Source organism: Rattus rattus, chromosome 4 (assembly GCF_011064425.1).
Source record: "Rattus rattus isolate New Zealand chromosome 4, Rrattus_CSIRO_v1, whole genome shotgun sequence".
Lineage (NCBI taxonomy): Eukaryota > Metazoa > Chordata > Mammalia > Rodentia > Muridae > Rattus > Rattus rattus.
The window spans coordinates 153525315-153540341 of record NC_046157.1 but is presented as its reverse complement, the minus strand read 5'-3'; the positions used below and the strand labels follow the sequence as shown (position 1 = coordinate 153540341).

Here is a 15027-nt window from a genome sequence, read left to right as displayed (position 1 = left end):
AATGGTTACAGACTCTCAATCGTGCCTTCTTTGGTATAGATGCATTTCAGAATGTGAATGAAAAAGAACTTGGGGTGGGAGGACATACCTGTGTAAATAACATCTCCACTTTGGAATGTGATATACTCTTTCAGCTCCTTGCCTACAGTGAAAGTCACTGATCTATCTATCCATTCATCATCTCTCTCTCTCTTTTATTCTTCTCTCTCTCTCTCTCTTTCTTGTGTGTGTGTGTGTGTATGTGTGTGTGTGTGTGTATGAGAGAGAGAGAGAGAGAGAGAGAGAGAGAGAGAGAGAGAGAGAGAGAGAGTTTAAACATAACCAGTGATGTTCCTGGTAAATAGGAAAACAGGAACAATATCTGTCTTTCTGTGTCTTCCCACTAGCCTACTACTAACGTTTTCTGCACTGATTCTTCTTGGACTGCATTGTTTTATTTGTGAACTCTGGACCATTCTGTAGCAGGAGCTCTTATATTTGACATCCTAGTTCTAAGCCAAGAGCACCTCAATATTCTGAAGAACTTACAAAGGAAAATCTAGAAGGAATCAATAATTTTATTTGTCATTTCATTGAAGCAGATTTTTATCCATATTTGCTGCCTTGAGGTTTCACGGTCTATGTGTGTTACCTCTACTGACCCCAATTACTTGTTTAACTAGAATGTGCTGCTTCAAAAGGACAACACATTAAGGCATATACTGCATTATCAGATGCCTTTGGAAACAAAATCAAACCAGCTAGAGCAATGTACACGCCACATTTCCCATTGTCTGAAAATGCAGCCAACCTGGACACAAAGCTAGTGGGAGACTGCCTCTTGGTTTGCATCACCCATATTCCACTTGTAAATCATTGACCCTGTGGGCCTGTCTGAGAGGGAAGCTTTCCCTCGGATCATGCCCTTGCAGCTCAGTGGCCTCTGCCAGCTTTGATGGGTTCCCTATCAAAAGGTAAGGATCCTTTCGAAACGTTTCCATAGCTGCCGTTGGTGTGACTCACACACACTCAGGGTTTAGAGAAATGGCTCAGTATCAAAGTGCTTGCTGTGTAAGCAAATTCAGATCCCCAGAACTGCCATGAAAAACTAGGCAAGGCAACACAAACTGTAACCCCAGCCTTGAGAGAGTAGAGACAGAAACCTGGAGCTCAGTGATTTGACAACCTAGCCTGGTCAAACCTTTAAGCTTCAGAGTCCATAAAAAGCCTTGTCTCAAAAACTAAAACTTGAAAGATATTCACTGTTGGCCTTGGATCCAAATACATGCGCACACACGAGTATACACACACACACACACACACACACACACACACACACACACACACACACACACACACACGGTCATTCATCATATACATATCACCAAAACAAAACTGTAAAAGGAAAAAGTCATAAGGCTTGTTTCTCACCAGTCAGTCAGTTACCCAAATATTGTGATGCACATCAGTAGACATGGTTACAGTTCTTATTCAAGAGATGCTGGAGATTGTATTCTGAAGCAAAGAAATTGCAGTAAGCTTGACATACAAGCAAAACTCAACCTGTTTGGAGACAGTGATATCTTTTCATCACACAGCTTCCCAAGTCTCACTCCTCTGATCTGTCAGTCTGTCAGTTTCAACTACCAACTCCTGACCTTGAATCTGGCAAAGATCTCGTCAGCAGTGGAAGCAACAGAATAGGCAGATGTCCCACGAACAGAGAGCCAGACCTCTCTCATCCCTACAGTGTCTAGGGGAATGGTTGGAAACAGCATTTCAACTTGCTATTATTCATCATCACAGCCATAGCAAATACTCACTAATGGTTCTTTGTAGAGCAGACCGTGTACCTAGGAGCTCCTAACACGGTCCAAATGTGTTCTCCATCCTGCAGACCCAGGACCCTGGTTTCTCATGAAAGAAAGACACAGGTTGCAAAATCACGATAGCCACAACAAAAGTCTGCTTCTTTTTTTTTTTTTTTTTTTTTTTTTTTTGGTCCGGGGGCCCAACCCAGGGGCTTTCCCCTTCCTGGGAAACCCTTTACCCACTCGCTAAATCCCCCAACCCCCCAAAAGGATTCTTACTGTTTCCCTGCTAACCAGGAAAAATTTGTCAGGAAGAAAATCCACCATGAAAATGTCTCTCCATGCTAGGTTGGGAGTGGAATGTGGAAGAGATAGGGATCGGAATGGGAGTAAAGTCTTTTCCTGAAACTTGAAGTCATTGTTTTTCCCTCTGTTGCAATTGAAATTGTAAACGTTGCTTTGGCTAAGACCCTTTGGGAATTCTGGTGTTTGCCTTCCCAAGTCTCACTCCTCTGATCTGTCAGTCTGTCAGTTTTAGCTACTGACTCCTGACCTTGAATCTGGCAAAGATCTCGTCATCAGTGGAAGAAACAGAATAGGCAGCTGTCCCATGGACAGAGAGCCAGCCTCTCTCACCCCTACACAGTGTCTAGGGGGATGGTCAGAAACAGCATTTCAGCTTTCTATGTTTCTATCATAGGCCACCTTCTAGCAGTTCAGGATTGCACAGGTATTCAAAATCAGCTACTTGGGTTTGAATATTTATCAGATAATTTTTCAATATTATACTTTTTATAGCGAACGAGGGGACCTTTGCCACGTATACTTAAGGGAAACATATCTTTCTGAGACATACATCTAAGAACAATTTCCTTTTTCATCCTTCTATTCATTCAGCAGCAAATACAGCAACCCCCGTCCTAAAGGCCAATGTGTCAAAAGCTGCACATGCTTGTCTTACACACTGAGAACCCAATGTCAATTAGGAGGATAATCAAACAGACAGGAAGTGCCTGTTTGACATGAACAGGGCTGGGAAGTGGATCTGGGCACTGGCTTCTGCCAACCTTTAGCCCTTTATGATGAATAATGAGCTCTCAATGATCACACTTCCATGAGAACAAGGGCTATGCAAATATTTGTACCAGACAGTCGAGCTTAATCATTATTTTTAGATAACTTTACCCCATCCATGAGAAAACACCACATTAGGACATTTGTCCATAATTTTCACAAGTAATGAATGTTTTAGCCAAAAATGATTTTTTTCTTCCATTTTTGTCTGTGTCTATGTGTGTGTATATGTATATGGGACACACATGTGTTAGAGGTCTAAGTGCACTTGTGTGTGAATGCATGTGGAGGCTGGGAAGAAAATCATTTTGAACAACTTTCTCCCTTCTTCAAGGAGGCAGAGTCTCTCAGACAACCCCAGACATCGCTGCTGTGGGTGGTCTTTCTGGCCAGCTTACTCGGAGGGGCCGTGTCTCCATCTTCTGGGACCAGAACTACAGGAAGGCAGTCCTAAGCCCTGGCTTCTACGGATTGAAATCTCCCATCCTCGAACTTGTTTCCAAATGCTTAACCACTGAGCCATCTCCCAAACTCCTCAAAAACAATATAAAAAAATAATAATTGTTTATTCTTAGACTCGGTAGTTTTACAAACCTCAAAATCAATTTATTTGTAAGTAAGTTCGGCCATCAGAAGAAACCAGTCGTGTAGGGTCTTCTCTCTCAACTCATCTCGTATTCTGAGCCCACATTTATTCCACAGGGTCAGAAGGAGACGTGCTCCTGTCTCTTCAAAGAGAATGAATTATAAGGAATTTCTCACTTAGTTATCCACACATAATGGAATCTTCTTTCTCCCTGGTTTCAAACCAGACAGATTTATAAAGGCCAAAACCCACTGGGCTCTCATAAAATAAAAATGATGGCTCAGGTGTTATTTTTAGTCCTACAAACTCTAGCTTTCCAAGACTTTAAAAAGCGAGTCGTTAAGTTATGTGTAACTAGCTTGTACCCTACAGTCTTTGAAGACATATTAATGTGGATACTTTTAAGTAGCTGTAATTGGGGCATACCATGTGCAGTATCTGTCACAATAACACTGCAAAGTGTCACGGGTCTTCACCCAAGATGGTGTGGGAACATATAGTAACACATTTCGGTACCCTCGAGTGCCATATGGTGTCACCTGGTCTACGTTTAAAGACTTACAGAGGACATAAAATGGTAATGAATGCTCTAAAAAACTGTCAAACATCACTCAAAATGTTGTGTTCTATTTAAGACTACCACAAGAGGGCATTCTTCCTCCAACTTAAGATGCAAACAAATTCTTCCTTTGATTTCTCCAAGTAGGAAATCTACGTGGAGGCTATGTGCTGACACTCCTTCCCCTGGCTGGGAGAATGCTCATGCTGTTATCTGATTACGACACAGTATCCTCTGCTCGTTACACTCTCCCTTTCTGGTTTGAACTTGATAGGCTGCTAATTAATGGCTTCAGACAACTGAAAGACAGGAATTTTTTTTTTCTTTTAAAGAATATGGCTTTTTTTCTGGTCGCTTGTGATTTGTCACTGGAGTTCTCTAATAAAGCCAGGGGTTCGCTGTGTGTCTCCCCTAGGGGTTCTTTGAGGAGGAGGAAGGTAAAGAGTATATCTACAAAGAGCCAAAGCTGACAGGTCTCTCGGAGATTTCCCAAAGACTTCTCAAGCTCTATGCAGACAAATTTGGGGCAGACAACGTGAAGATAATTCAAGACTCCAACAAGGTAAGGGGACAAATAGTGTTCACGCGATGGGACTTGACTAGGGTCTTTGTATTTTCTAGCTACTGTTTTAATTCCCTAGCTGATCATGCAAAATGAACTATCCAAGGTGTTTGAGACGTTTTGCTTATTGGTTGGATTTCGAGTTTTTGGATTTTATTTTTACGTCCATGTCTACATGAGTTTATGAATACCATGTCTGTGCATGTGTTCACAGAGGTCAGGAGAGGGCATTGGATCCTCAGGACACCGGAATTACTGGTGATTGTAAACCACCTTGTGGGTGCTACTAACCCGGTCTAGGAGCAGTAAGCCCTGTTAACCACTGGGTCATCTCTCCAGCACGATTATAAATTTTTTACTTGAGTAATCATTATATAATTTTTAGAAACAACTTAGCAACTCTTCTACTTTTTCCATAATTAATTTGCTTTTGAATAGCAGTTGAAATGTTGAAGTAGCTGAGTTCAGAAGTGGAGTTGGAGGAAAAGCAAGAAACTTACCTGTTTACCCAGTTCAGGAGGCCTTTGTGAGCCCCACCATGCTGAGAGCTGTTCTCTAATAGAACCCAACTTGCTTTTACATAGAATTAATTTGAGAGAATCCAAAGAAGCTCTTCTTGACTCCAGGAAGCAACACATCATCTCATTAGACTATTCCCAACTTCTCATACATTATCATTCTTTAGCCAACCTCTAGCAAGCATCTACTTACATGCCACACCCAGAGCTAGGACTTGGGGCCCAGAATCTCTTCTTCTAGACCTCTCAGTTCATATGTGTGGGAAAACTTTTATGAGTGGTTGATTAAACAGAACGCAATGGAGCATCATGAGAACGACCATAGAGGAATTTAGGAGAACCCCAGGACAGGTGCCTGTAGGCAACTCTGATTGTTTGGCCAGTGCTACCCAGAGGGGGTGATCATTGAGCTGACAATATCAGAGTAAGATGTGTTGCTGAAGGTCATGGACATTCATAGGAGCCCAACCCATGTTGATAGGAAGGACCATTTTTGTTTAGAAAGGCAGGTCTTTGAAAGACAGATTGGACAAAAGTATGACCAAAAGGGAAAGTTGGTTTGTGATCAATGGCATCGAGTTCTACTAAGCCATTAAAGTCATTTTTCTTTCCTGGTTTCTTTTACAAAGTTGATATTGGGGGAAGTTTGCCACAAAATTCATGGGTCTGGGTATAAGTCATTACAAATATATCCATCATTCCTAGCTTGAAAAATACGGTTGCCTTCTCATTAAAGCCAGCAGAACTATTATAGTAGTGACCCACACAGATGAAAAAAGTAAACACAAAGAGGAGAAAAAAGGGGTAGTTTTAATATCAGAACAGTGTGGGTCTTCATTCCTCTCTACTACCATATATCAGCTGGTGATCATTAGCAACCTGTCCGGAACCTCTATTTTAACATGTAAAATTATTACAGTTATGCCTGCCTTACCATGTAAATATAAATAGCATTATAGAACAAATCTGAAAGGCTCCTGAAATCTCTAGAACTGGATAAGAAGTGAATGGATACAAAGACCAAGAAAATTGGAAACAGGTCCAAAATTCAAGATGTCTTCAACAACCACACTGAGAATCATCCTCCTCAAGCTCAAGGGAAGCCAGAGATGTTTCCTCAGACCTCCTCGAGCTCTCCAGGCCATTTCTTTAAGGAACCAAAGTAGGGCTGGCAAGGCTTTGGGCAAAATGGCTTATTGCTGATAAAGGATTTGATATATGGCAATTACAAAACCTTGGAGCTGGGGAGATGGCCTAATACTTAAAGCTGGTTAAAGCGAACCACACAAGTATGAGAATCTGAGTTCACATCCTCAGAAAGCCACTATGGGCCACCCACCGGCAATGTTCACATCCAAAGGCAGGGGCCCAGGATTCCCTAGAGTAAACTGAAAAATAAGACTAACCTCACCTAGCATAGGTGAGCTGAGAGGCACAGGTTTGATGAAGAGACTCTGCTTCACTGTACCAGGTGGAAAATTTAAAAAGATGATTTCCAAGCCTTCATATGTGCATGCACACCCATAAATGTGCCCATGAATAATAATGCATACACAGACACACACACACACACACAAACACACACACACACACACACACACACACACACACACAAATCGAAAATACAAACATTTGCAATAATTCAATAGGCTGTCAGGTAATCTGCCAGTGAGACAAGGAGCCTTCCTCTCCCTCTCTATATTACCAGTCCAAAGCTGAGAACACCAGTCTAGGTATATGGCTACCCCACAGGGGAACAAAGATATTTGTTTCTACTTTCAGGAAATTTTCACTCTGCATAGGGTGACTCACAACGGAAGGGATAGAATAAAGGTTTAAGCAATGCCCTAGGCAGACATCTGTATTGAAAAGACTCACAAGGCACTCTGGCCCTGGCATAGAGGGCTGAACTAGCTCTAGCCGTGTGCTACCAGAGCCAGCTCCTTACCCACTGTCAGTTACTGGTGCTTCTGTGGTCTGAGGAAATCTGTAGTCTGAAGAACGCAAGTGCCTTTTATCCACCAGGAGGCAGCAAGGGAACTCATAAATCACCCGCAGCTCAGTACTCTTGTTCTATAAACCTTAATGTGTTGACACAGGTAAACCCCAAGGATCTGGATCCCAAATATGCCTACATTCAGGTGACCTACGTCACACCATTCTTTGAGGAGAAGGAAATAGAGGACCGGAAGACAGACTTTGAAATGCACCACAACATCAATCGCTTTGTCTTTGAAACGCCCTTCACTCTGTCAGGCAAGAAGCATGGTGGCGTGGCTGAGCAGTGCAAGCGGAGGACAGTCCTGACCAGTAAGTGCAGAAACCAAGAAACCTTCCTCACCTCAGGCTGATTAGCGTAAGGCATTTGTTGCTGCAGGGGCGAGGAAGACAGCTCAGTAAAGTGCTTGTTATACAAGCATGAAAACACAGGTTCCATCCTAGGTCCCACTGAAGAAAGTGAGGCATACAGGCATGTATTGATAACCCCAGCCCTAGGCAGGCAGAGACAGGTAGATCCCTGCCCCACTCACTGGCCAGCCAGCTTAACCTAATCAGGGAGCGCCAAGTCACTATCTCAAAAAAGGACTCTACCTCAAAAACAAGGTAGTGGACTTCTGAGGAGCAACCCTCATGTTGATATCTGATCTCCATGCACACATGAGCACAGGCACAAGTGCACCTGTACATAGGTACACACATATGACATTACTTTAATCCTGCAGATAAGTTTCCAAAATAAGTTGCCCTGGAGTTGATTGCGGGAACAGGAGGTTCACCCCTCTTTATGTTCTGCTAAGAGGAAGCCTCTTAGCCAACTGTGGTGGTGAGTGCCTCTAATTCCAGTAGTGGAAAGGAGCCTAAGTTCAAAGCAAACCTGGACTACATAGCCATATTCCATGGCAAAATGACAGTAAAATGGGGGGAGGGGACCTTTGAGAAGAGACTATCAATAGAATTAGTTTGACATCCTCTCCCTTGAGCTGAGATATTCACAATTATCATAGCATCATGCTATGATAAAGACACCATCACTAAACTCTCTCCTCTTCTCCATGAACCCTCTGTTACCTGCTTCTGAGGTAGCAGCTTTGCTATGATCAACTTTACCCACTGTAGGGTTCCAGCTCGTCTCTGAATGAAAGTAGGCCTTGACCTGCAATACCTAATTCCTTACTCCCTGCATCTCTTATGTGAACTAGTCATCTCCTCTGTGAGGTAGTCACCCTTCCTGTTTTTCAACAGACACTGGGTGCTGACTAGAGGCTGGGCTGCTTCAGGGTCCTGGCAATCCTTGTAAATAAAACACAACCGAGCCCTCACAGTACTCAGAGTGGAGTAGAACAAAGACCCAAGTAAAGGAAGAACTTCCAGGGAAGGCTGCATAAACAAATAAATGTTTTAAAATATAGGGGCATGGTTTAGGATGCCAAAGCCCTCAGAGAAATGAGTGAAGCCTCTGTGGGAAGAAGACTCTCGGCTGTGTTGAGAGAGCCCAGTTTGGAGTTGAATTGCAAAGAATAACACTGACATATAAAGTCCGAAAAGTCGCCTTCAGAAAGCTGACCCAGAGGGTCGTGGTTAAGACGCATCTTATATTCTATTATATATTGAGAATTCTTTTCTAAATTTTTATTAAATTATTTATTTACATTTCAAAAGTTGCCCTCCCTTTCCAGTACCCCCTCCCCAAGTTCTTTACCCCATCTTCCCACCTCTGAGAGGGTGTCCCCCCACCACTCACCGATCTACCCACCCTCACCTCACCCCCACCAGCATCCCTCTTCCCTGGGGCATCAAGTTTCCATAGGATTAAGTGCATCTTCTCCCACTGAGGCCACACAAGGAAGTTCTCTGCTACACATGTGCCCACCACAAACCAGCCCATGGAGGTTCATGAGGATCTTATTACAGTGGTCAGTTTCAGGGCACTCTGTAATCCTCTCAGGGTTAACACAGCCCCGAGAAGGTTGATGTGAACTAGTGAAGGTAAAAATGGACACAAGGAGAAGTAGCTAGAAATCAAACTAAGAAAGGTAAGACAGGATGACCCCCTCGGCTAAAAATAACTCACATCCACGGACACCACACAGACAGAATGTGATATGTTCTGGGAAACAATAGGAAATCCTGAAGACCTTCAGGGGAACCTGGGACTTTTCTTTGCCTCCTTTAAATCTCTTTGTGTGCCCTTTGCCTGTAGCAAGCCACTTGTTCCCCTACGTGAAGAAGAGGATCCAGGTCATCAGCCAGTCAAGCACAGAACTGAATCCTATCGAAGTGGCAATCGATGAGATGTCCAAGAAGGTCTCTGAGCTTAATCAGCTGTGCACGACAGAGGAGGTGGACATGATCAGACTTCAGCTCAAACTCCAGGGCAGTGTCAGTGTGAAGGTCAGTAAGCATCGCCCTGAACTCAGACTCACACAGCCAGAGAAACTTGCTATAAAATGCTCTGGAAATCTATTTTATATAATCTTTATACTTTAGTGTATATAAGAAACATTTTGACTATTGGTGTTGCTGTCTGTATTAGTCACTTTCCTCATTCCTGTGAACAAATATTTCCAAATACCTGAGAATAAACGACTTAAGGGAGGGAGGACTTGTTCTGGGTCACCATTTACAAGTACCATCAATCAAGGTAAGGAAGGTATGCTGGCAGGAACATGAAATGGCTGGTCACAGTGTGCTCCAAGTCAGGAAACAAAAGAGAGATGAATGGTGTCGAACTCACTTCTAACCAGGCATGGAATACTGCTACCCACATTTACAGTGTGTCCCCCCCATCCCAGTTAAACTAATCTTGAAAATCCCCTCACAGACATGCCCAGAAATTGACTTTCTAAATAATATTGTATTCTGTCAGTTCACAACATTAACCATCTAAGGCTTTTATCTGCATCTTTAGCATTAGATTAATTAATTAGATTAATGCCAACGTGGATAAAAGAAAGGATCATCATAAGACCCCACACTTCTAGTCGAAAAACACTGTGGTAGGTCGCCCAGGCCCAGATAGTCAGCCCCAAGTCCAAGTATACACATGCGTAAGACTAGTCAGGTTCAGGAGGTTGTTGGGGGGCTGGAGAAGGTGTGTGTGTGTGTGTGTATGTGTGTGTGTACAAAACAAAACAATAATGAATATAGAGGAGATCATTAATTCCAGAGAGAGTGGGGAGACTCAGGAGAAGTTGGGGGTATGGGCATGATGATAATACAGTGTAATTATGTCTAAAATTCTCCAGGAATAACATTTTAAATCTAAATTTTAAAAAAGTAGTAGGAGGGAGCCTCAAGGGAAAAAAACTCCAATGGGAGAGAAAGATAGATGTGGTAGGGGTAGGATGTGTGGAGATGACTAAAATTCATTATATAAATGATTTAAACCATCATAAAATTTTAAAACAGCCAGAGACATACTAAATTTGGCTTCAAGAAAATCTCTTCTCCCTAACCCTCCCATATCATATACCCCCCCAAAAAATAAATTAACCAATTAATAAATTTTGCACTCTACACAGACCTGTTGTAAAAAATCTTATTCGTTACAAAGTATTTTTTTAAAAAAGAATGTTTAATAGTTAAAAATTGTGCATTAGTGCTTGTGGCCTGTGTGAGCTCTGACAGTGGCTAGAGAATGGACAGCAGATGACAGGGAGAATGAAATGAAGCTTCCAAACGTGTGGGAACCACTGAGGAAAGCTGGTGGCTTCAGTGACTGGTAGAGGCACTTGTCACAGTCAACTAAACATCCACCCCTATAGGCTAAATAATATAAATAAATAAATAATAAATGTACGTAATAAACATGTCAAAAGCAAACTTTTAAAATGATTAAAGAAAAAGAAGGAACTATAAAGTCATAGATGAAATCAGATCTATAGCAATACCTTTCCCTGCAGTGTTTGACCTGTAACACTATACCCAGTCCCTTTCCTCCAAAGGAAGAATCACTGATGTTGGCGCTCATGTGCATGCCCTCCCAAAGTCCCCACTGGTTGACTCAAAAGACAGAAATAAATATACATTCAAAGCATTAAGGCAAGACAAGTCTGCAGCCCTGGGCACAGAGTTAGGTGGAGGGTGAGCCTGGAGAACCAAGGGCATCGAGTAGCATCAGTGACTATGCCACTGCACTGAAAAGCTCAGTGTCCAAGGGCATCTGACTTGGACACATTAGCTCCCATTCTGTCATGGTTTCCTCTCTGCTGCTGTTTTATTAATATTAAAGTACTAATTATGAGTTGTTACATTTATAATTAGTAATTGATAATTAATATTAATTAATGTTGATATTGGCAAGGTATTATAAAATACCTCAGGAAGACAGGGCTTGTTCCAGCTTACAATTCCAGTGATAGTCCGCCATTGTGAGAAGTCAAGGCAGAAGCTTCACACAGCTAGTCACGCCACACCTACAGTCAAGAGCAGAAACAAATCCACACATGCTCACTCGCTTGCTTACTCAGCTTGATTTCTCCCCTCTACATATGTCAAGAACCCCTGCCTAGAGAATGGTGCTGCCCTCTGTAGGCTGCCTTCTCATAAATAAATCCTCGACAGAAAGTCTAAATCAAAGCAGAAGTGCAAGCCTAAGACCCTTTTTAAATGATTCTCAATTTGAAATATTAAAGTCATCAAAAAACCCAACCCATTTAAAATTATATACTAAGAAAATGAACCTTCAATCATGAGCATGTGAATAGAAGCTATAAAACCTGGAGTCAGGGGATGGTATCTCATTGGTAGAGCACATACATATCATAGACAAGGTCCAGGGCTCAGCCTCCAGCACTGCAAAAATAAAATAAAATATAAATAAATAAATAAATAAATAAATAAATAAATAAATAAATAAAGTAAGTAAGTAAGTAAGTAAGTAAGCAAGCAAGCAGCTTGGTCGTGCATTCATTCAGCAACTCTGATAAACACTTCCTTGGCCCAGATCTTAGCAAGGCTTTCAAGTGGTACATGGAGAAACATAGACTACCAGGGCAGTGCACACAGCACTACCTCTATAGAATGTCTTTTCATAACAATTATGTGTTATTTTAGTGCTAATGGAAGAAAAAATCAAACACTATGTGTTAAAAAATACAAAACTTCAGGGAAAGTACTTAAGGGAAAGGAGCCTCATTTTCCAAGTTTTATAGAAGGGCACTCGAGCAGTATGTGAAGGCAACGGGAGGCAGAGGGGCTGTGTTCTATGACATTTCCTGGGGATATGTGTTCAAATGTCTGCTCATCCCAGACAGGGAACCAATGATAAAGCTAGTAGTGACCATATCAAAGTCCAGCTTGGCAAACCAATAAGGTTCTTTGGATCGCTTACTGGAGTGTGCATGAGGAGTTACTCACGGGAGCATTATGACTCAGACATCCCCAGCATAGGTATCAAGTCACATACACCAAGTCCCTGGAGCTCTCTGCTCAACTGGCAGGCAGTCTGCTCCCCGGGTGAGCATCTCTTTCTTCCTTGCAAGTGTTGCTTATGCACAACCTCGGGGAGGCATCTCGTGAGGCTCTCCGCCTTTCTGGGGCTTACAAGGTATATTTTATATTCTAAGTCTCACTAGTCACCCTCTTCCTTTGGAGGTGCGGAGGAAGTCACAGCATCGTGACACATGACTGAATTTAGCAAGGGGAACAGGGAAGGCCAAACTCTATGGTGTACCTAATTAGTGGCTTACTGACCCTTAGAAAAACAGCAGTTTTAGCAAAGATACAAAGTGGATGTGTTGGGAGGGTGCCAGCATACCACGTGATTGGTCAGAAAACTGACCTTTCCCTTCCCATGGAAATGATCCATAAAGGAGAGGAACCAGCCTCAGTCAAATCTCTTCTCCCCATAGGTCAATGCTGGGCCAATGGCTTATGCTCGAGCCTTTCTTGAAGAAACTAATGCAAAGAAGTATCCTGACAACCAAGTAAAGCTACTGAAGGAAATATTCAGGTAAGATTCTCTTTGTTGGAATGTTCCTCTTTTAACTACCTCATACAGAAAGACATGAATGCCATTCAAGGAGGCAGGCAGTCTATCTACCTAGCTTGAGACAAAGAAACACTGAACTCAGTGCCTCTCCCTGTGACTGGCTTTTAATTTGCTTACTGTTGTGGTTAAAGGCAATTTGCAGACGCGTGTGGGCAAGCTCTTGATGTGAATGAGCGCCTCATCAAGGAGGACCAGCTGGAATATCAGGAAGAACTGAGGTCCCATTATAAGGACATGCTCGGGGAACTTTCTGCCATCATGAATGAGCAGGTAAGCTTCCCCTGGTGTGACAGTTCCTGGCTATTGTTAGAGGGACTGTAGAGTCTTTCCTTAGTGCACAAGTCATTGTTCATGACATCAACACTGTGAGGTTGAGTCTCTCTCCTTGTGTGTAATAGCTCTTGGCCCAAAGCACAGAAACACTTATAGAAAGAGAATATGAGAACCAAAATGCTCTCCACAATTTTACAGGAATTTACTCAAGCCATACAGAGTGTTGACTCTCTAGAATTTGAAGGCCTGGCTAGACACTGAGGAGTACAAGGTGGGAATCCCCCCCCCCCATTAAGGCCTACTGCCAATCCATCAGTCCCTGAGGAACTCAATACCTAAGACATGGGGTGGCATTTCACATATTTGTCACTAGGGGCTTCTATACCATGCTCAGAGTGACCCTCAGGATTTCCCGTGGGTCTTTTACCTTGAGATGTCCTTAGCAGAAGCTGGACCACAAGCAGAGGTCCACAATTAGGAGAAAAGGAAAAAAAGATAGAAAGGTGGATGGATAGATGGAGTGGGGGGAGGGAGGGAGGGAGGGAGAGAGAGAGAGAGAGAAATTGGTAGATAACAGCTAGTAGATGAGATAATAGATATTGATAGATAAATAGCTAGTAGACTAGAGAGATGATAGATAATAGATTAGATAGATAGATAGATAGATAGATAGATAGATAGACAGACAAACAGACAAATAATTTGATAACATAATATATGATATATAACAAACTCTACTCCATAACCAATTCATGATCCTGGGCATGTATCCACCATATTCTGTATGACTGCATGAATTGTGGCCATTATAATGTCAGTATTTGAAGGCGCTAAAGCCAATCAGTTGAACACCAAGTGAATTTCCATAGCCTGCTTACCCATAAACCCTCACACTCCACCTTGGGTGGTGACTTGTAGCCTTCCCAGTAATGTGATATTGCTGGTTTCATATCGGTTCCCTCTCCTCCCCACCACCCAGTGACCTAGCAGCATCACCACAGAGCAAGGCAAATGTTAAAACTGTTACTCTGAGCACATGCAGGACAAGTGCCTTCTTCCCTATCTTCTTCTGCCCACTCCTTTTAACACTCTACAGTAGCTCAAGGAGGAGGGAATGGTAAGTTGACTTATGATGGAAAGAATAAATCTCCATAGGTAGGACTCCCAGCACAGATCATGTTAACTGGGGATTTCTGAGAGGTGGTGGGAATTAAACACCCTGGTGGAGCACACATGGGAGACATTATGAAATCTGGGCTTAAAATGAGGAGAATGAATATAGAAGCAGAGAAACCACACTTGTCTCACACTGGAAATCATGCCTGGCCTTGAACTGTCTGGCCAAATATTTTTCTCTTTTTTTCCTGGCAGCTCTGTCGTGGTCCATGTCTATACAGCTTCTGCTCCTCTGTGTCTAGCATTTCCCTCAGTACTGTGAGCAAAAGTGGTATGTTTTTCTCTTCGTATGTCTGTCCTGTCCTGCAGCCTCTGTCCACCCATCTCTGCGCATCACTAGTCCTGTGCCCCAGTCAGCTTGGGTGGCTCAGCTTGTGAAGTCTTCATTGACACATGACGACATGTCCTGTTGACAGTTTAGCTTTCAGAAAGAACACTCGCGCTCCTTCACTTCCTAAACTTAATGTAAAAATAGAAAGATTTTTAAAAAATAAAG

General features: G+C 42.6%; 1 protein-coding gene across 1 annotated transcript in view; it reads left to right on the top strand.

Moving 5' to 3' along the window:
- Positions 1-15027, top strand: part of Dock10 (dedicator of cytokinesis 10) — a 249623-nt gene that overhangs the window by 232041 nt on the left and 2555 nt on the right. The window contains exons 52-56 of the mRNA XM_032901452.1: positions 4425-4571; positions 7189-7399; positions 9291-9481; positions 12943-13043; positions 13214-13352. Coding sequence (XP_032757343.1) covers positions 4425-4571; positions 7189-7399; positions 9291-9481; positions 12943-13043; positions 13214-13352 — 789 coding nt within the window. The remainder of the gene's footprint in view (positions 1-4424; positions 4572-7188; positions 7400-9290; positions 9482-12942; positions 13044-13213; positions 13353-15027) is intronic.